This window comes from Hemicordylus capensis, chromosome 2, assembly GCF_027244095.1.
Source record: "Hemicordylus capensis ecotype Gifberg chromosome 2, rHemCap1.1.pri, whole genome shotgun sequence".
In the NCBI taxonomy this organism is placed as follows: Eukaryota; Metazoa; Chordata; class Lepidosauria; order Squamata; family Cordylidae; genus Hemicordylus; species Hemicordylus capensis.
In genome coordinates this window covers 74,283,179-74,305,520 of record NC_069658.1, presented here as the reverse complement: position 1 = coordinate 74,305,520, position 22,342 = coordinate 74,283,179, and the positions used below count along the sequence as shown (strand labels likewise).

Genomic DNA, 22,342 nt, shown 5'->3' with positions numbered 1-22,342 from the left:
ATCACAAACTATACTGTGAAAGTGTCCCTACAGCTGTACCAAATTTGGTTCAAATCAGTTAAGTGGTGTACAGGTTAGCCCACTTGTGTATCAAATGTTCACATCTGCCATCTTGAACTGAGGTGGATGACATCACAAACTACACCGTTGAGGTGTCGCTATGTGTCTCTACAGCTGCAGCAAATTTGGTTCAAATTGGTAAGATAGTCCACAATGCCCGCTTGCTTGTTAGATGTTCACACGGCTGCCATCTTGAATTGGAGTAGATGGCATCATCACACACTATGCCATTAGGGCATCCTTATGTGTCCCTACAGCTGTAGGAAATTTGGTTCAAATCAGTTGGGTGGTTCACAAGTTGGCCCACTTGCACCTCAAAAGTTTACATGTCTGCCATCTTGGATCAGGGTGGATGACATCATCACCGTTGAGGTGCCCCAATGTGTCCCTACGACTGTACCAAATTTGGTTCATATTGGTCTAGGAGTTGCAGAGTTGATGGGAGGGACACACACACACACACACACACACACACACACAGAATGCCGGGTGATCTCATAAGCCTACTGGAAAGTGGGCTAAAAATGTATGAGACTATTCTCACAGTGATAAAAAAATCGGGCTAAGGGAGCCTAGCCCGATTTCATATGTCAGTGAGAACCACCGGCCTTGCAGCCAAGCCCAGTCTCACCAAAGCGGGTGACCTGCTGGAATACCCCTCCCCTTAGCTGAGGTTAGCGGAGTGAGTGCTCCGCTAACCCGGACTTTTCAATCATGTGTTGCCATGGAGTGGGTCTGTGCCATGGCAACTCACAAGTAGACTCCCCATTGGGAAGCTTATTTATTTATTTATCTGATTTTTATTCAAGGCTTAAAAGCAGCCTCCTGGCTCGGGGGTCTCTCCAGCATGCTCAGCGTGCTTGCGCAGGGCATGCTGGAACTTCCGGGGGCCACGTGGCCCCTGATCCCCCCAGGTCCTGCTGGCTCCGTAATGGAGCCAGCAGACATGTGGTCAGCCGATCCAGCCACGCAGGGCTGCCTCCCTGCTTGTCTGTGAGGAGAGAGGGCTATGCCTGCTCTCCCCATTAACCCTCTCGAGGCGGGTCCCACTGATCGTGAGACCCACCTCAATGAGTTGTTTGAGGCTGACATGAATTCTAAATGCATTTAGATATCTGACTGAGCACAAATATCTGTGTTCAATAAATTTAAAAGAGTTAATACTCTATTCCAGTAGGACCAGTAGCAAAGTTGTTGTTGTTTTAATTATATGTAACATATATCACACACACACAAAAACCAGTCAATCGGGCATAGGAAAAATAGGGAGGAACTACCCAGTATCTATACATTTTATCTATATAGAGACAGACTTAAAGAGAAGAAAACTCTACTTCTTAGCTTCAGGTATCTTCAGTTGAAGGTAATAATATGAAGATCTTGAGAAGGTCCTCTCCCCATCACCTCATGCCCCTTTCTGTGACATCCGTGACCAACCTTAATTGGAGGCAGAATGTTGGATATATCGGATCTACCGAACATTTCTTGAATATTGGATGAATTTTCTCACTCTTAAAATCAGACCACCATATTTGGGTTCTTCGGGGGGAAAGGTTCCATGAAATCTCACAGGCACCAATCTGCAGTTCCTTTTGCCAGTTTCTGGCATAATTGGGGGAAAGATGTCTCTGAATACCAGCTGCAGGGGGAGCAACAGAAGAAGAAAGGGCATGACCTCACCCCTTGCCTGTGGGCTTCTCAGAGGCATCTGGAGGGCCATTGTGGGAAACAGACTGCTGGACTAGATAGGCCTTGTGCCTGATCCATCAGGGCTGTTATCATATGATCTGATTATGGACCATTTATGTATAGATGTTACCATCTTCTGTCACGGGTTTAGATGAGTTTTAGCATTTAAGAGTATTTTGGTCCTTCAGTTATGATGGATGCTTTCATATACAGCACTAAGCTCATTGGAGTTGCTCCTACAGTTTTTGTGACTTTTGAGGTGGAAATTCAAAGGAAGAAGAAAACTCTATCCCAGCAGGTTTTACTTTTGTGTTAGGAACCAAGCAATTTAAACCTAGTGTGCGAAAACCTTGTCTAAGTTAGTTAAACTCCACTCTGATGTGATAGGCTTGACACCAAACTCAAGAGAAAAATAAATTAGAACTGTTGATATATTTGGCATTTCTAGAGTGTATTAATGTATTTTCCAAAAGGACTCCTTACTGGCAGAAAACAACCCTACTATAGCTATATAGGATAGATGTATGCTTTAATACCTTTACTACTATTCTCAGAACACAGGTTTCTTTAAATATTAACATCACATTACAAATATATAGGACTAAATTATGAAACCATGTAAAACATTATAATATGAGTTATAGAGCTCTCTAAAACCTCACTCATGTAATTTTAATCTCTGCTTGGATGATAAGGCAAGTAGGATTGTCCTTGCCCACAGATATGCAAAATATTATAGGAATTCATCAGTTTACTACAAAGGGTTTGTAGAAATGTGCTAGTCAATGTTTCTTATGTATGTGGCCACTATGACAAGATTTTGTGGCAAACCTGTTTATGAAAAGAAGTGGTAAATATTTGTTTTGTAAACTTTTTAAAATTGAGCATTTTTCATGTTTTCACATGTGTATTTTGACTTGCAGCTTTTAATACTCAAAACCAGTATCTTCCTGTAAACTATTGCTGCTTACTGTATTTGAGTATCCACCACTGGGAAATTGAGGCTGCACTCGCCAAACGCACGTATCTGTGATTTGGCAAGTTGTTTTTTTTTAATTGCAAAGTTGGGAGGGTTCCCAGGGTCAGGGGGTCATTTCCAGGGGTCAGGGTGATTCTATCTATTTTTTAAACTATATTTTGCAGTCTTTTCTTGACCACGATTCCCCTAACCCTGTTTGCCACTGCTTTCAATGGCTCTCCAAATGTGAATTAGACAACCGTGAGGTTTTCTGGGAATGGAACCCTCGCAGTTGGCGAGGGACGACTGTACAGTCTGATCTGCAAGAAGATAGGTTACATAAAAATCCACTGGTCTTCCCTGTAAGTTCTCTAAAAGGGGTAAAATCAATTGCTATGTGGATGGAGTACTGTAACATTTACAATGAAGTAAAATATGAAACACATTTTAAACTTCATCTGATCCACAGGTAGGGGTGTGCACGAACCGGTCCGGAGGCCATGTTGGAGGCCTCCGAACCAGTTCAGAGCCAGACCGGTCCGGCGGTCGGGCACCAAAGGGGGGTCTCCCTTTAAGGGCGGGGGGGGGTAGAACTTACCCCTCCCGCTGCTCTTCCCCCTCCGGCGCTGTAGTTGAAAGCGAAGTTTTTGGGGCGGCAGTGTTCCTCGCTGCCGCCCCTGCCCCCGTCGTCGCTTGTTAGTCTCTGTAATGTTAGCACGCATGCGCGCGTGGTGGCGCGCGTGTGCCACCTATGTCACACTTGCGTGCGTGTGACATAGGCGCCGCGCGCCGCCGTGCACACTTGTGTGCTAACATTACAGAGACTCACAAGCGAGGATGGGGGCAGGGGCGAGATTGCCAACCACACTCTGGTCTCCACTTTATTCACCCCAGCCTCCAGCCTTTTGGCATAAGAAGAACTGTTCTTAGAAATTTGGTTTGGACCACCTCCACGGGGGCAAAGTTCAAATACGGGTCAAACTGAACTCCAAAGAGCAGCTGGGCCATTGACTTGGCTTGAAACAGCTTAATAGCTGCTGGGACAAACTGTGCCCCTTTGGAAGTGTGAAACACTTAACCTGTTTACTTCAAACACTTCAATCATGTTGCTATCAATTCTCCATCTGTGAGATTTAGGTCTCTTGGTGAAGACCATTACTTTAGTTTTTTGGTCATTTACTAGCAAATGGCCTTCTAAACAGAACTGGGAAAGTGCCTTTACTGCTCTCTTAAGGCCGATGAGTGTCAAAGATAAAATCATTGCATCTTCAGTGTAAAGAAATATAGAGATCTGCCAACTTGCTATCTTAAGGGGGTCCATATCTACCCTATTCAGATATTTAACATGAGTTAATATAGAAGTTTAACAAGTGAGTTAATATAGAATGACAAGGGACTAGAATACATCCTTGCTTAATGCCAGTGCCTGTAGGAATTGAATTAGATAAATCACCTTTGGGATTATGTCTTATACGAATAGATGTATTGCTGTATAATTTATGAATCAAAAACAACAGACGTTTGTCAATTGAGGGTGGACTGAGCTTTCACCATAAAAGAACACTCGGGATAGTCAAAAGCAAGTTTGAAGTCAATAAAGGCAGCATATAATGAGAAACCAGGCTTACTGCCATATTTTTCCACAAGATGTTGGTTGGAGTACTAGGCTTTGATCTATTACAGAGTGGTCAGCTCGAAAGCCAGGATGCTTCTCAGCCAAGATTGATTCCTGCTCCAATCAATCTTGAAACTTCAATTGTAGGTGTTTAGCATAAAGTTTGCTGATAATGCTCAATAGACGTGTAGGCCTATAGTTTCCCAGGTCATCCTTCCTCCCTCTTTTAAAAATAGGGACAATTATACAATCTTTATACAATATAGTTCAGTATTTTAAAATACAATTTGAAAACATCCTTCCCTAAAATACTAATTGCATTGGCCAACATGATGCGCAGCACTGCAGTGCTGAAATGCTCCATGTTGGGGCTGCTGAAGATTCTCAGGCAGCCCTGATGCTGTTAAAAACATGTAATTGCACAAGTAGTGCTACAGCAGTTATTCCTATGTCAATGAGTGGAAATAACTATCACAGCACTGCTTATGCAACCGCTCGTTCTTAACGGTGTCAGGGCTGCCTGCATGTCTGCAGCAGCCTGACACAGAGTATTCCAGTGCCAGAACTCATGTCAGTCACTGAGTTTGTATAAGTTTTATCTACCTTATTTCTACATATCTGTATTTCATTTGGTTGCCAGAGATGCTCTTTATTAATCTGATAGGAATCCCACTGTCCGGCTACACATCCCTGTCTCCTTTACCCAGCCTGGCTAGGCTTATCATGTCCGGCCTCAGAGCAGGCACAGGGAGGCGGCCAAGCGTCATCCTGTGCTGCCTCCTTCCCAGGCTGCTTGCTCCTTGTGTCTGCCCCTCTCTAGGGACCCCTGACACTCTCCACCAGCCAGCCTCTCATCCCCGGCCAGCTCCTTATATGCCTCCTCACAGGCTATGCATCGCCCACCCCCAATTACGGTGCCAACGCCCCTCTTTATTACCTGCAACTGACTACACTTTAAAGCTGTTGCCAAAGTCTTTCCCCCTTCTCCCTCCTCCTGCTCAGACCCCCCCCTTTGGGAGGCATGCTGCTGATGTTATCCTTATCAGGTCTCTGCTCCTCCTCCACTGGAGCAGAGTCCCTGCCCGTTGGCAGTCTTTCCTCCATCTCTCCCCGGCTGCCACCCGTCCCTGTCACCTTGGGCCCTCTCACCACTCCATCCTCGGAGGTAAGGACAGCCGGCTTCGCTGGACACCCATTTTTTTTCATTACTTCGTGCATCATTAAGGTAGACTATAGAATGTGCCAATCTATAAATGCCATCAAGATCAAGAATTGCTCCATTTTTATATTTCTGCTCAAGGTATTTAAATCTGTTTGACTTTGTGCTCTAATTATATGCTTCATGAAAACTTAGCCAATCTCTTTTGAGAGGGAACTTACCTATTCCCCCTCTCACTCTGCTCATCCAGGTTCCTTCAACATATTTATTCAGCAACACTGGCTGTATTAACTCCTGTCCTCCTGGTCCTGCTATTGCTCCTTCCTGCTATCCTTGCCTCCCAGGGATGCCAGCCACCTTACAGCACTAACCTCATTAAAAACCACTGCTGCAGCATTGAAAAGGAAAGGCTGATGTACCACGGAAGTAGAAAGAGGCCAGTGAGGCTGGTACCAGCAGTGGTGCAGTTTGCCAATGGGCTTCTCACCTAAGTACCATAGCTCCTCATGAAGAAGAAAGAAGAGCAGCTCCAACAAGCCCAAAGAGGTGAAGCTGGAAAGGTTTAGAAGACTGATATTTTTTTTAAAAACACATTCCAATGTATTATTATGCTTAATACGTTTTGAGTATGACAGCTCTTTGTCAGAGGCAACTGTCAGGATTATTACACGCGAACAAAGGTTTTACAATAAAGGCTAAAAGGATTCTTAAATGTTTCTCAGCTGTTTTTTTTAAAAAAGCTAAATATATTCACTGATCACTTCTGGTCTTTTGAATGAGGAGCTGCTTTGTTTTTTGGGACAGCATTTACTCTCCAGAACAAAGGAACTCCTCATTCCAGAGACATGAAGTGACTAGAGAACATAACAGAGCTGAGTTGTTTAACTGAAAATTTTTAAGGTTACTGTGTTGTTTAAAACTCTTGTTTCCTTGTAATAATCCTTACAGTTGCCTATAAGGATGAGTTAGCAAAAGATGTTATTGAAATCGATAACCTAAAGAAACTGGAGTGCATTTGTAGACCACCAGAAGTTCTTCAACTTTTGAGGTTCACCTCTAGTGTGTGTGTGTGTGTGTGTGTGTGTGTGTGTGTGTGTGTGTGTTTGGTAGTGCTTCTCATCCCATATGAGTAAGCAAGTGGGAACACTGCATAGCTGGCTTAATTGAGTCTCTGGCTACTTTATTTTTTTGGCGGTCTGAAGAGTCAGATAGGAATGACACGTTTACATTGCAAAGTATTTTCAGCTGAGAATCAGAAGCATATTACTAAAGTAAAGTAAGATGGCACTTAAGATGCTTTACATTTCACTCGTGCTCTAAAAATAATGGAAATTGCAAGTTAAGGCGACCATCTTAACTTCTGCACCATATAAGCTGCAATGACTTTGTACAGTCTTGTATATGATGATGGCTTTAGATATGAGACTCCAGGCACCCACACTATGCCTTGATCAGAGATGTATCAGGCAGAAATCCATCAGGGGCATGGCAAGGAAGTGATTAGGGAAACTGCACCTGTTAAATGTCTGCCTGGATGCATCCTTCCCCAGCCTAATGTCCAACTGAAAGACCAAGGCAAAGAGTAGGAGCATGGAGCCTCATTTCTAAAGCCATCATCATATACAAGACTGTACAAAGTCTTTATAGAGTATATTATCTATATATTTAATTCTCCTAAACGTACCCATCGCTAATCCCATGTGTGGCAGCTCTCGTGAGAGGTCCTGTCTGGGGATAGCGATGGGGACGGGAGACAATGGCGGCGGAACGTCCTGGCTGCTGGTTGGCCAGAGGAGGCAGCAGCGGGCTGGCCTGACCCTGGTCCGGCTGCCCAGAGGAGGTGGCGGCGGGCCGTTCTGACTATCCACCTGCCAGGAGGAAGAGGCGGGAGGAAGAGGTGGCAGCAGGCAGGCCTGCCCCTGGCCCATCGCTGGTCGGCCGGAAGCGGTGGGCTGGCCTGGAGGCAGCGACAGGTTGGCCTGGCTCGGCCTGGCCACCTGTCGGCTGGAGAAGGCGGCAGTGGGCCAGCCTGGGCCGGCTGGCCGCCAGGAAGAAGAGGCAGTGGCAGGCCGGCATGGCCCTGGTCCGGCCGCCGGTCAGCTGGAGGAGGCGAGAGTGGGTCGGCCTGGTCCAGCCGCCTGCCAGAAGGCGGCGGCAGGAGGATGTGGCGGGCCGGCCAGGCCGCTGGGAGGAGGGGGTGGGAGGAGGGGTGGGCCGGCTTTCAGGCCGGACAGCAAGCCAGAAAGTGTGATGTGGGTCAGAGAGGATGCAGGCCGGCGGGCCTGCAAGCCAGAAAGCACTGGGGGGGGGAGCAGCCAGCCGGCCAACCAGAAAGCCTGGCATGCTGGGGGCGGGGGGTGGACAGCGCTGATGGGTGGGCCAGCCGGAGGCGCAGATGCTCTGTGTCCAGCCCAGCTAGTATTATTTATTTAGTAAGTACATTTATATACTGCCCCATATGAAAAAGTCCCTGGGCGGTTCACAATCATGCTCAGAATATGGTGCGGAAGTTAAGATGTACATCCTAACTTGCAATTTCCATTCTTTTTAGAGCACAAGTGAAAATGTTAACTCTTAAATCTTAACTCTTAAATCTTAACTCTTAAAACATGTTAAACCAAAGGTTTTTAGATTAGTGAATTTCCAGGTGTTTTAAAAAGGGGAAGCTGATTAAACACTATGGAGAATAGCTTACCCAAACCACAAGGTAGAACTTCCTGATATTGAACACCAAAAACTTTGTCAAACCTTCAACTAAGATTGAAGGTTCCCCCCTTCACACTCCCCCCACCCACCTGAAAAAACACAATTAAAATGAAATCAGTGGATTCAGTAATAGTGATAGTGTGATCCCACCTCATGATTATTCAGCAGTGAATAAGGACACAAGAAGCTGGTTATTTATGTTCACTTTAAATTTGTACTTCATTTTTCCCCTTAAAGAAACATATACACAAACAACAAAAATTAATAACAACAAATGTTTTAACAATCATGTTCAAAACTACAGATTATCTTCCTAGGAATTCTGATAAATCTCACAATTCTCCTGCTTGATTTAATTTCCTTCAGGATGGTACTGTCAGCAAAACAGTGTAAAAGTTGTACATTCTCTCTCTCACACACACTGCAGCCATTCACAACATACACTCACACACACTGCAGCCATCCACAAACACACACTCACACATACACAGAGCAGCCATTCATACATACATACATACACACACACACACACACACACTGCAGCTATCCCCCACAAAACACATACTGGATGCACACAAGACGCACTGCAGCCTAGAGGAGCCCTTTGCAGCCTAGATGAACAGAGCGTGTATCCTTCCCCACAACTTACACTTACACTTGGCTGCACAGAGCAGTGCACCGGTTTTGGCTGGAGGTCAAGGCAAAATGCATGTAGTTTTGGAGAACCAACAAAACACACTCTCTCTCACTCTCTCTCTCTCTCTCACACACACACACACGCCAGACATCCCCACACGCACTCCAGCCATCCCCCCCCCGCTCACAATGCAGCCTAGAGGAGACCAGGTGAGCCCTTCACAGCCTAGTTAAACGGAACACGTCTCCTTCCCCTCACCTCCCATTTATGTCCAGCTACACAGAGCAGTGCACTGGTGGAGGCTGGAGGTTGGGACAAGACGCATGTGGTTTTGGAGAATCGATGACCATGGAATAACCAACGACCAGAGTTGAACAGCACTTTTTCTAAGGCAAAGGATCAGGATTAAAAGGTATAGCTGTAGTGGGAGAAGGAAACTGAAGGGCTGTGCTCCCAAGACTCGAACAGGGAAGGAGCAGACCACCATACTGGTTGTGGGCAATGCTGTGGACACACATTTTCAAAAGTCCTACTATACAGACTCTTTTAGCAGTAAAGATGCATTTTTAAGCCTGTTAAAATGCACCTTTGAGGATCAATTGTTAAATAACCAATTGAGTCCCAGAGGAATATACAAAAGGCACTTTTCTGGCATGCAGTCTAAAGGCTGAAACTATGCAAATGAACAAGAAAATCATTTAAATACCACTTCTTTAATCTGAAAGAATGTTGCCAACCCTTTAAGCCCCTGTTCAAAAGAGAAAGGAACATTGGCTTACTGTTAAGGGTTCTTTTCCCCTGTGTTCGGAGCTCATCAGATAGGGTTGTATACTGAGCATGCTCAAGACAGAACTGGATCATGTGGCGTTGATTTCCTGTTGCTGGAGGCATCCTAACTGCAGTTCCAGGGCTATAACGAAGAGTATGAATGAGAGCCAAGTAAGGAAGACTCTATGAGAAAAAAGGCTCTAGAGAAAAAACAATTGGACCATTCCAACTGAAGCAGAGAGAGAACAGGTAAAGATAACAGCCTGACACTATAGCCCTGGGAACTGTCTTCCTACATACAAAGAAGGAAAGTATAGGAAAAAACCACCCAATATTCCAGAGGAATAACTTCCGAAGAAGACATCCGGATGGGGCTGATGAGCTCCGAACACAGGAAAAAAAGAACCCTTCACAGTAAGCCAATGTTCCTTTTCACCGTGTTGAAGCTCATCAGATAGGGACTTGCCAAAGCAAAGAGACGATAATCAGGGAGGGAAGGATGTCTCAGTCCACTTGTTGGAGAACTCTACAACTGAAGGCAGCCTGGGGTGTAGAAAAAGAGGAGATTTTGTAGTGCTTAATGAAAGGGGTAATGGAAGACCATGTGGCCACCTTACAAATTTCTGAAAGTGGCGTGTGAGCTGAGAAGCTGCTGATGTGGCTGCACTTCTCGTGGAGTGAGCCATGACCCCATCAGGAGGAGGAAGATTAAGAGAAACATAAGTGAGGAGAATACAAGATCTTATCCAGTGTGACAGTGAGGCCTTGGAGACCTTGTTGCCTAAGGAAGAGGGGTGAAAGGACACGAAAAGGGAATCTGACTTGTGAATGCCTTTGTGCGCTTGATATAAGCGCAAAGTGCACGGCGGACATCCAGCTTGTGCCAGACCTTTTCCCAGGGATGGGATGGGGATGGGCAAAAGGAGCATAGGACTATGTCCTGAGATCTATGGAAGGAGGAATTAATCTTTGGGATAAAAGTTGGGTCAAGCCTGAGAACTGCTGAGTCTGGTTGAAACATACACAACTCCTTACGGACGGAAAGGACTCCTAACTCAGAGACCCTACAGGCAGAAGTTACAGCTATCAGGAACAGGAGCTTGTATGACAGGAGTATGAGGGGAGTGGTAGAAAGTGGTTTGAAAGGAGGCCTGGTCAGCGCATTCAGAACTTTGTTGAGATTCCAGGAGGGAAAACGCCGAATAGGTGGAGGAGCAATGTTGGAGGGCCCCCCCTTAGAAATCTAGCAACATGAGGCTGGAGACCAGGTGGTACATTGCTGGAACTGGAGATGTTGAGAACCAATGTGCCAGTGCTGAAGCTTGACATCTCAGGGTAGTGGGTCGGAGACGCAGATCCAAACCCGCTTGCAGAAAGGCCAGTACTTCTGGAATCCCGGCCCGAAGTGGGTCCTTGTGATTTGTCTGTGACCAACAGAGGACCGCAGCCCAGGTAGCCTGGTAGATTCTAGTAGTGGATGGCTTATTAGATGCCGGGATTGTGTCCTGAACTGGCTTGACATATCCATGGGTGGCTAACTTCGCATGCTCAACCTCCAGGAGTAAAGTTGTAGCCACCCTGTATCTGGATGGAGCTGAGGTCCGATTGGGCAGGGGCCACAGGGGTTGGATCGAAAGATCTATGATATCCAGAAACTAAGGCCTCTGTGACCAACAGGGGGCTATGAGGATTAGCTCTGCTTGTTCCAGAATGAGCTTCCAGAGGACCTTCATGATTACTGTGATAGGAGGGAAGGTGTAGAGTAGAGCCCTGGGCCAAGGCGATGTCAGGGCGTCCATCGACTACGCTTGAGGACAGTGACACCTCGTGAAGAACTGCGGGAGCAGGTGGTTGGTGGGTGACGTGAAGAAGTCTACCTGAAGGTATCCGAGGACGTGAATGACCTGGGAGAAGACTTCTGGATGGAGTGACCACTCTGCTGGTGACTGGCGACTGAGCCAGTCTGCCTGTGTGTTTTCGGTTCCGCTAAGATGTTTGGCCACTATGGATGTCAGATTGGCTTCCACCCATTGGAATAGAAGGTCTGACTCCTTCATCAGAGTCCAGGACCGTGTGCCGCCCTGGTGGTTGATGTGCGCTTTGGCGGTGACGTTGTCGGTTCTTATGTGAATGTGTTTTCCTCAGACAAATCTATGAAAGAGGAGAAGGGCAAGGCGAACTGCCTGAAGTTCCAGGTAGTTTATCGACTGATTCAGCAGGAGACCACTGGGCTTGGGCCAGGTGACCTAGACAATGGGCTCCCCAACCAAGGAGGCTGGCATCCGTGGTGAATATGGTCCGAGTAGGTTCGGATAGTGGAAGACCCTTGACAAGAGCTGGTGATAGCCACCACAGAAAGGACCTGTGGACTGATTCTGGAAGGACAACCCGTTTGTGGGCAGCAGCCATGATCAGCTTCTGGTATGGGAGGAGAAGCCACTAAAGGGGGCGGGAGTGCCAACTGACCCATGGGGTACATTCCAGGCAGGCTATCATGGAGCCCAGAGCTTGAGAGAGGACCATGACATCACTCGTCTATCCTTTCCTGTGGCAGCGAGATAGAATCCTGTGCTGTGTTGTGGGCTTCCAGATGGATGATTGATTGGGAAGGGTTGGGGTGGCTCTTCTCATAGTTTATCACGAGGCCGTGGTCTCTGAGGCATTGGAGAGTGTTGTTGACGTCCCTCAGCGCTTGCGCAAATGACAGGGATCATATTAGAAGATCATCCAGGAAGGGATGGATGTGCACCCCCTGGATGCATAGGTGTGCTATGACTGCCACCATGATTTTTGTGAAGACCTGGGGTGCCGTGCAGAGACTGAATGGGAGGGCATGGTATTGGAAATGGAGATGGTTGTATGCAAAATGAAGGAAGACCCTGTGTTCCTGTCTGATGAGCATATGAAGGTAGGCCTCCAATAGGTCCACTGAGGCTAGGTAGTCTCCTGGGTGAATGGTTTCTTTGATGGTGTAGAGGGACTCCATCCTGAATTTTTTCTTTCCGATGAAACGGTTGAGATGTTTCAAATCCAGGACTGCCCTTCAGGAGCCATCCTTTTTCAGAACAAGAAAGAGGAGGGAGTATATGCCTTGAAATTTTTGAATAGATGGTACCTGTTCTATTGCTTGGATCTGGAGAAGATGATGAATTGCTTGCATCATCCACAGATGTTTGTCCGTGTTGTTGGAACGTGGGGAGACAATAGAACAGTGGGGTGGCAAAGAGGAGAAATCGAGGGCGTGGACGTTGATTATTGTGTCTAAGACCCACTTGTCTTGAGATGTGGACATCCAGGTTGTGGCAAACTCTGACAGCCTGCTGCCCACCGGAAGGGAGTCATTGTTTTCAGGGTGGCGGGGGGGGGGGGGGCCTGAAGTGAAGGATCGGGTGTTGGATCCCTGAGAAGTACCTCTGTATCTCTGGCGCCATTGTGGTCTTACATAACTTCTAAAGTTTCGGGTGCAGAAGTCTCGGAATTGTGCAGCTGGAGGCCCTTGAAATTGCCTGTTGGGGTGAAAGGACTGAGGTGGGTTATGAAAAAACCTGCGAGAATCTCTGTGATTGGATGGCATGGCTTTCTTTTTATCTCTGGTTTCTACGAGGACTGGATCCAAGGCGGGGCCAAAAAGACTGGAGCCCGAAAAAGGAAAATATATTAGGGCGAGTTTAGACTTGGAGTCCACATTCCAACTCTTTAGACAAAGAGATCTGCGTATGGCTACCCCAGCGACCAAGGCTCTGGATAACTGGCTAATGCAGTCCAAGCTGGAGTCATTCATAAGGGCCGTTACTTTTGCCATCTTATTAATGCCCTGGCAAAGCTTAGTATTTTCAGGCGGAAAAAGAGCTACGAGTTCCTTGGCCCAGAGAACTGAGGCATCAGCTAAAAGAGAGTTCATACTGGCTACCCTAATGGTTGTAGCAGAGGCCTCATGGGCCTTCTTTAAAAGAGAATTGCATCTCCTGTCCTCCTGAGTTTTGTGGAGGAAGATAAAGCAAAAAACCAGATAGCCAAGACTGAGAAAATTCAAGAGCTCTCTCCCAGACCTGTAAGCTCGAGCAAGACAGAACTGGAACTGGGGCTAGGATGCCTCCAGCAACAGGAAATTAACACCACGTGATCCAGTTCTGTCTTGAGCATGCTCAGTATACAACCCTATTTGTGAGCTCCAACACGGGGGGGGGGGGGGATGACTTTAAACTGCTCTATCTAAGCGATTTTCAATGGATCTTCACGAAATTTGCAGGGTAGGTGTCTTTTGTCACCTAGTGAATGTGTGCTGATGGCCAGGCAGTTTGGACAAATGGTTTTTATTTTATAAACAGTAGAATGTTCAGGGCTTATAAAGGTGGAATGTTGAAACTGCTCCCCATCTTAACTATACTAATTAATAACAACAACAACAACAACAACAACTTTATTTGTTAGCCGCCCCATAACAAATTGTTGACTATATTGGCACGACTGTGTCAGTATAAAAACATCTCCTAAATTATCCTATACTGCAACATAAATGGCTGACATCCTGACTAACCTTTCACCAGCAACAGTGAAAGCTTTGGTGTTACTGGTGAGTTTTACTAATGCAGCTCCATCCCTCATGCAGAATGTTGTGGGGTGGGGGGAGTGGAATTCTGACAGCCTTCCCTTCCCCAGGAAGCACTCTGTGACACCCAAAAATATGTTCCTGAGGGTCCTGCAGCTCTGAGAAAGATATTTTCAGCTGACACAGAAGGCTTCCGGGTGGGGGGCGAGGAGGAGAGCTTGTCAAAATGTGCCTCTCATCACACACATATTACCAGTGCAGAGTTAGTAGTCTGGAACACTTCAGAAACACTGGTGCTACACCAGTGCTTCATCTGTTGCACTGGTGCTTCATTAATCAGGATATCAACCACTGTCAGTTAACATTTTCTTTTGCTTTCATGGTTTTCCACACCATTGCCTCCCCAGGCTAAACTAAATGCTGGTATATTTATGGCCTCTCCACAATTAGATAAAATATTGTTCCTTGAGAAACACACTTTGGGATAAAAATACTCTTGAAATGGTATTTTCAAAGCATTTATTTATTTTTCAGAAAAGAGCCTGCAAGCTTAGCCTCTTCACAGATAATTAGTGCTAGGCTGTTTGTTTCCTTGAACCAGGGCATCAGTTTATTATTCTTGCTTTCAAAAACTCTTTTAAATGATTCATTCTCCCACTCACTACTGCCAGAACCACAACCCCAAGCTAGTACTTAAATTCAGTTTTCAGTGTCACTTGCTACAGCGAATACGAAGTTTAATACAGATGAAATAATAATAATGTTGATTACCCTTGTGTTTAAAAGGGGGGGGGGCATTTCACACGCCAAAAACTATGCAGCTCTTCATCTCCTATAAGAGCACTACAGATGGCGAATCTTTCAATACTGCCTCCTACACACGTAAAAGAAAGGGGCAACAGCAAACAGGGAGGAACCGCTCCACCGTTTACAGCTCCTTCTTCCATCAATACAGCGTGGGAAGGGCGAAAAAGCTGGGAGAATCTTTAGCAGCGTGGCTGAACAGGGGTGCTGAAGCATCAACTCTGCTCACTCACCCAAGTTTGGGTGCAAACCGATTTCTGCCCCTCAATATCAGCAGGGGCAACCCAAAAGGTACCATTCCACACCTCAACCACAGCCCCCACCTCTCGGTCCGCTCCAGCTTGCCCGCTCTTCCAGAAAGGAACAGCATACCTCTTTGCCTTTGCTCTATTCTGGGATGTCTCCACCTTGCCTAGAATTGCCATCCCCCCGGGGCCCAAGGAGTCTTATTCCTCCACGTGCCCCTCCCCAAGACACCCTGCCCGTTGCGCTTCACAAGGATTCCCCCTCCAAACCAGGGCTTGCCCGAAAACGAGCGCCGCCGCCGCCGCCACCCCTCGCGCTGCTCTGTCTAGGAATGCATCCCTCGATCTCTGCATCGCAACGCCGATCTCTCTCTGCTTGGACCCCCCACCCCGCTACCTCCATTGCACTATACGGGAGGAATCTGCCTTCCCCGGTACGCCCCCTGCATTGCCCTGCCCAACCGCAGCCACCCACCCTGCACCGCTGGTGTTTTGCTCCACACCACCCGTGCCTGCCCCGGGCTTGCCCTGCGCGAGAATCCTCCGCCGGCCGCCCCGCTCGGTCTAGGAACCGAGCTTTTCTGGAGAGCGGGAGGAGGAGGACCTTCCCTCTGCCTTGCCACCCCCAGAGCTGTCCCCCCCCCACCGCCCCGCGCCTTGCCCTCCTGGCGGCAGTGCCGCCCCCCCCCCCCCGCCAGAGGTCTTCTCGCCCTCGACACTGCCCCCCGCTCGCTCCCCTCGTCCGCAGCAGCCACCCGCCGCCCCCAACTCCTCGTACTGCCCGCGCAAGGCTCTCGCCTCCTTACCGTCCCAGCTCCGACTCCAGCTCGAAATAGTCGGCCAAGGTGTCTCTGTTGGAGCCGTCGACCCAGTAATCCGGAACGGTGGTGGCGGGGGCTGGGGGAGCGGGAGCAGAAGCAGCGGCGCCCCCCGCCCGGCCCGAAGTAGGGGCAGCAGTGGAGGCGGCGGCGGACGAGGTAGGCGCGGACGACGACGACGAGGAGGAGGAGGAGGACGACGAGGAGGGCATGGTGACTTTCAGCATGCTGCGGCGGAGGACAGCGGCGTGGGGTCCGGCTCTTCACAGGCTGGGAAGGAAGGAAGGAAGGAGAGCGACCAAGCGGCTAGCGGCTGGCTCTGCACCGCCACCCCCGCCTCCGGCTCCTAGCGCGGCTGCCGCTGGCTGCCTGAGGAGGAGCCGGAGCTGCCAGCTAAACTTCGAGCTGGGCGCAGCGGCGGCAGCAATCAGAGGCGCCCGGGCTGATTGCACGGCAAGCCTGCAGGAGGAGGAGCGCGCGCTCTCGCTCCCTCGCGCACGCGCGCGCAAAGAGAAAGACACACGCCCGACCCCCCCCCCCAGAGTGGGGGGCGTCGTCGCCCCGAAGGGAAGCGGGGACCGGGCAGCAGGAGTCCCTCCTTCAGGCAGCCTGACGAGGGCAAAGCGGGGCTGGGGCAGCTGAGGAGGTGACGGAGGTGGTGTGCCAAGGGGACGGTGGAGGGAAGGGAGGTGGCCGAGCGCCCGGCTTCAGAGGTCCTTCCTTGCACTGAAGGAGTGGGCTGCCGCCGCTGCCATCGCAACCCACAAAGGCAGCGTCTGGCCGCTGTCCCAGGCGCAAAGCAGCGCCGCCCCTGCTGCCCTCGCCGCGAGCAAGCTTCCGTGCGCGCAGGCGGTGTGTATGTGAGACACATACAGTAGGACTGGGATCCCGCTTGCGGCGCTCAGCCTTCCCGCAGGGGCCTAATGCGGCCCGATTCCTCGCCCAAGTGGAAGGAAGCGCGCGTGCTCTACACGCCCCCACCTCCCTCTTCTTTCCGTCTTTCCCATCCTCTGACCCATCAGCCCCATCCAGTACTCTCCACTCCTTCGTGCCCTTTTGCTGCCCTCCGGCGTTTCCTCACTGGAAGCAAGCTGGAGGGAGCATTTGCTATTCTGAATACAGGCCGAGGTCCTTCTCTGCAAGGTTCGAGACAGTTGCTGCTTGCTGAGCACTGCCCAGCCTTATGCAACAAGCTGTCGCCTTGACGCTTCAAAGATGATGATGGGAGATTGAAATTGTAAATCTAAGTATTAGTCTTGGGGAGATAACAATGCAGGCAGGGGTGTAACAAGGCTGGAGTGGGCCCAGAGACAAAATTTTAAAATGGGCCCCTCGCTGATACACACACACACTTCACAATATATAGTCATGTGACTTGCTTCATGTGACTTGCCTCTGGGGGGCCCCTTGAGTCATGGGGGCCCCCAGGCAGCCGCCTCCCTTTGCCTACCCAGCCAGAGGCAAATTCATTGCCAAGCCTGCCTTCGTGGAGGGCATCACCAAGCCATAACTTCATGGAGGAGAGGTCTATCAATGGCTACCAGTCGGAGGGCTTTGGGCCACCTCCAGCCTCAAAGGGAGGATGCCTCTGAGTACCAGTTGCAGGGGAGTAATGGCAGGAGAGAGGGCACGCCCTCAACTCCTGCCTGTGGCTTCCAGCGGCATCTGGTGGGCCACTGTGCGAAACAGGATGCTGGACTAGATGGGCCTTGGGCCTGATCCAGCAGGGCTGTTCTTATGCCCTCGGTAGCGACGTTCAGCCAACCACCACTCTCTCTATAGCATGCATCTGTCGTATGTTTTCCTCTAGCATGCATCTGTCACATTCACTTTGACTTTTTAGGGGAAACTTCTTAAGTGTACATCTAAAGAACAGAACATGTGACGTAGCCCTGATAATGCATCAAGATGCAAAAGAGCCCTGGCCCATCGGGGTCTTATCTAGTTTAATGCATTGTCAATGGGTGTTAGAAATAGTGCAATACAAGGGCAAAGGGCAAAGAATGCACTACTGAGGCTAACCAGGCTGATATGTGGAGTAAAAGGTAAAACAAAACAGTGAAACATAAAAGACTGAGAACTGCAGAATTATATAGTTGGTTTGAGCAAACCATTCTTTACTTGGAGGAAATGGTAGCATAAAGATGTAGTGGGAATGAAGGATAGTGGAGATGAAATAACATGATTGGCTGCCAATTTGCAGGTTCAGCTGAAAGTGCTGCTTTTGAACTTTAGAGCCCTAAACTATTTGGGTCCTAGATAGCTTAATAGATTTTAATCACAGCCTCACATGTTAAAGCGTTAAATGGTTTGTTTTTGAGGGTACTGTTGGAAAAACAACAAAATTCTCTATACTGTACATCTTTTCTTTCAGGCATTGTGTATGTGCTGATTTTCAAACAGTAAATTGGCAGTGTTAATTAGCTGAGAGAAATATCAGTTCACTAATGGATTAAAAGTAGTTATGCAGTTAAAGTTCAGAATTGAGTTTTTATTTTTATTTTTTTACTATACTTATATCCCACCTTTCTTTCTTGAAGCATAATACTGAGGGCAACTTGGGGAGATTGAAATACCATTTCCCCATTTTTAAATGTCTTAGCTAATCATGAGCTGAACCCAAATTTTCAGGTTTAGCTCATAATTAGTTTGTCACCAGCCCTGCCCTCTTGTTGTTGCTGCCCCCTTCTGTTCCCACTGAAACCTACCTGACAGCAGTGGCTACAATGAAAAAGGCCAGTATTGTGGCTTTATTAGTCCCTGCAGCAGCACTCTGGACACTAAGAAACCTAGGGAGCAATTTCCAGGGGTCTAGTGCCTAGGACAACATTCTGGCATTATTCTAGGGCCTAAACAGACCGTCTGTAGTCCTCCTTTTCTCTGTCAGGGAAATTTGGAAGGAGCAGAAAAGTGGCATCAGTGGGACTTGAGGGGTCCCCCAGGCCTCACCGTATCCCTAGTGACATTATTGGGAGAGTGATGAGACTTGAAGCTCAGAATGGGCCGGAGCTTAAAATGAATTAAACTGGGCTCCAGTCTGAGTCAAGCCTAACTTGATTTAGGATTGAGACTGCAAGTCTCAAGGGCTTTTAGGAGAGCCCTTTCCCAAACCACCCAGAAAAAGTCCCATACCACTAGTTATAAGATGTCTACTTTGCTCACCACAGTGTTGTTTCCATCATCCTTGGCTTGTGGTACCTTTTGTTGTTTTAAGACAGCCAATTCATGCTTCTTTCTTGATGTCCCACTTACTGTTACTTCCTGCCCAATCTGGAACTTTCCTTGCCTGCAGACAGTTTCCTGTTACTAGGTGACATATTTGCCTGTTTTTTGTGACACGTGGTTGTCTTATGAGAGCAGATACACAGAAATATCAAACAATGGGCAATGAGCACACAAAGCAATGTAAAACAATTTCAAAATTAGAAATTTAAAGTTATTTTAAATGTGTATTGGGATAAGACCAGACCTTATCAAGGAGTAAGCACTTATAAGATAAAAATTAATTATGCCATTTAAGAAGGTAGTATTGATATCCTGTCACCAATATACTGTTATTCCTTTATATCATATCAGCCTCCCGTCCCCGTAAACTGCCATGAAACATTTGTTTTTGGCAGTATAGAAATGTAATAAATAAATAAATAAATAAATTTAATTAATTAATTAATTAATTATTAAAGTTTTTACCCCTGTGCTAAATGAGCAAAGACGTGCCTTTTCAAGTGGTGATTTTCTCATATTTAGCAGAGAGGGAAACAACAGTCCATGTGCAACCCAAACACAGCATCCCTCCAGTGGTTGTTGCTGGTATCTACCTGGGTTTCTTTTTAGATCGTGAGCCCTTTTGGGAAAGGGAGCTTCCTTCCTCCCTTCCCTTCCCCTATGTAAATCACATTGAAAACTATGGTGAAAAACAAGCTATAAATATGCATAGTATTGTAGTAATGTGTTAAGAAACATACAAACCTATCCATCCAATTATTTTTGACATTGCTTTGGGTGAATTTCCTAATTAAGTTTGGGTTTTCAGATTTGAACCTTATGTATTCTCCAAATCATACCCTATATGAACCTAGGCTCCTATCGCTTAGGGGATTCCCTTGGTATATAAAAGTATATGTTCGTACGAAAAAAAGAGGAAAAAGTTCCAAAATGGTCCTATGAACTTCCAGGTTCTTATAGAAAATAGGAGGCTATAGAGACAAGAAAATACTATAACTCATAGTATAGGAGAAGGGGCTTGTCTGCAGAGGGAAGGAGAAGGGACATACTGATGTGGCCCAATTACAGCTATGCTAAAATTCTAGATGTCATCATTACCTTCTAGGCAGTTCTCACATCTGCTTCAGGTTAGAAAAAGGGGTCTAAAGGAACCAGAAGGAAGTCAGGCTGTGTCAGTTTATCATTTAAGTCTATGGTTGAGAGCAGTCACCCAAGGCACGAAGGTCATCCCTGCTGCCCAGCTAAAGCAAGCAGGCACCTATATTGGGCAGCAGCAATATAGGAAGGATGATCACTTTAGTGACAACAACAAAGGCACTCCTGTATTTTACCAAGATAACCACCTGGATAGACAAGATAGAATGACTGTCTATGTAATGCTAGATGATGGGCCCCTCAAGTCAGATGGCACTCAACATGCTACTGAGGTAGAGCTGAGGATCTCTCAGAGTACCGATGGTGTTTATGATGCAGTTAGGCTAAAGCCTTTTGGACGTCTAGCGGCTGATGTTGCCATGCAGGAAAAGAAAATCTGAAGCTGCAAAGAAGAATTACAATGGGAATGTGGAATGTAAGAAGCATGAATACGGGGAAGCATGAATACACAGTGAAAGATGAAATGAATCGACTACAGATTGACATCTTGGGCATCAGTGAATTAAAATGGACTGGAATGGGACACTTTCAGTCAGAAAATCATACTGTTTACTACTCAGAACATGAAAACCAAAGAAGGAACGGTGTAAGGATATAACAATGACAGTACTTGGGTACAATGCGATCAGTGTCCCGACTAATACCAAGTAGATTTCATGGGCAACCCTTTAACATGTCAGTTTTTCAAATCTATGCCCCAACAACTGATGCAGAAGAAGAGGAAGATGAGGTTTATGTTCAAGTTCAGTCTGAAATTGACAGAACATGCAAGCAAAATGTGCTGCTGGTGGTTGGAGACTGGAATGCCAAAGTTGGAAATGGTAAGGAGGAAAACGTAGTCGGACTGTATGGCCTAGGAAACAGAAAGGAAGCAAGAGAACGACTTATAAGTTTCTGCCAATCCAATGATCTCTTAATTGCTAACACATTCTTCAAACAACCAAAGCAGTGCCTATACACCTGAACATCACCAGATGGAGTAAAGCCATCCCTCGCCAACCACAGGATTCCTAAATTGTGGATTTGAGTATCCGCGACTGGGAAATTATTGCAGGTCTCGCCAACCACAACCTGAGTATCTGCGATTTGGTGAGAATTTTAGGAAATTTGGGGGGAATTGGGGGGGGGGCAGGAGGTCTTTTCTGGGGGCCAGGGGGTGATTATTGGGAGTCAGGGGACAGTTTTTCTATTTTAACTGTGGGTTTGGTATCGTTTGCAACTGCAATTCCCCTAACCCCCCAATTACCATTGGTTTTAATGCCTTATCAGCCATGAGTTCGCCAGCCATGAGGTTTTCCAGGAATGGAATCCTCGAGGTTGGCGAGGGACAACTGTACACAGAAATCAAATTGATTACATTATTGTTGCAAGGAGGTGGAAGAGCTCAGTTATAACAGCGAAGATATGGCTGGGGGCCGATTGTGGAACAGATCATGAACTGCTCATGTGCAAGTTGCAAGTCAAGCTAAAGCAGAAAAACAAAGCTATCCAGTTTTCATGATATGATCTTGAGAATGTACCCACCATTTTCAAGGAGAACATCAGGAACCACTTTGAAGTTCTGAACCTAATTGATAGAGAACCAAAGGAACTGTGGAATAAAATCAAAGAAGTTGTTAAGGATGAATGTGAAAAGAGACTGCCAAAGACCAAGAAACAGAAGAAAGCAAAATGGATGTCAGAATAGATGGTGGAAATTGCCCAGAAGAGGAGAGAAGCCAAAGTCAAGAAAGATAAAGACCTTGGGAAGTAACTTAATAGGGAATTTCAGAAAGCTGTTAGAAGAGACAAGGAGCAGTACTATAATGACATCACTCAAGACCTGGAAGATGGAAATAGACACGGCAAGTTTTCCAAAAGATTTCTGAACTCAGAAGGAGGTTTCAACCTCCAATTGGTATGTTAAGGGATGCCAAAGGACAGATAGTAACTGACTCAGAGAAGATCAAACAAA

The 22,342-nt window shown here is 47.1% G+C and overlaps 1 protein-coding gene across 4 annotated transcripts in view; it reads right to left on the bottom strand.

Moving 5' to 3' along the window:
• Positions 1-19,290, bottom strand: part of CAMK4 (calcium/calmodulin dependent protein kinase IV) — a 169,288-nt gene extending 149,998 nt beyond the window's left edge. The window contains exons 1-2 of one of the 4 annotated variants that reach the window (XM_053292291.1): positions 19,171-19,290; positions 15,997-16,278 (exon numbers count right to left, since the gene is read on the bottom strand). In XM_053292291.1, coding sequence (XP_053148266.1) covers positions 15,997-16,235 — 239 coding nt within the window. In that variant the 5' untranslated portion in view covers positions 16,236-16,278; positions 19,171-19,290. Of the gene's footprint in view, positions 1-15,996; positions 16,502-19,170 lie in introns of those variants that run through there. The other 3 variants (XM_053292293.1, XM_053292292.1, XM_053292297.1) reach the window with 3 other exon arrangements.
• Between the last annotated feature and the right edge of the window lie 3,052 nt (positions 19,291-22,342).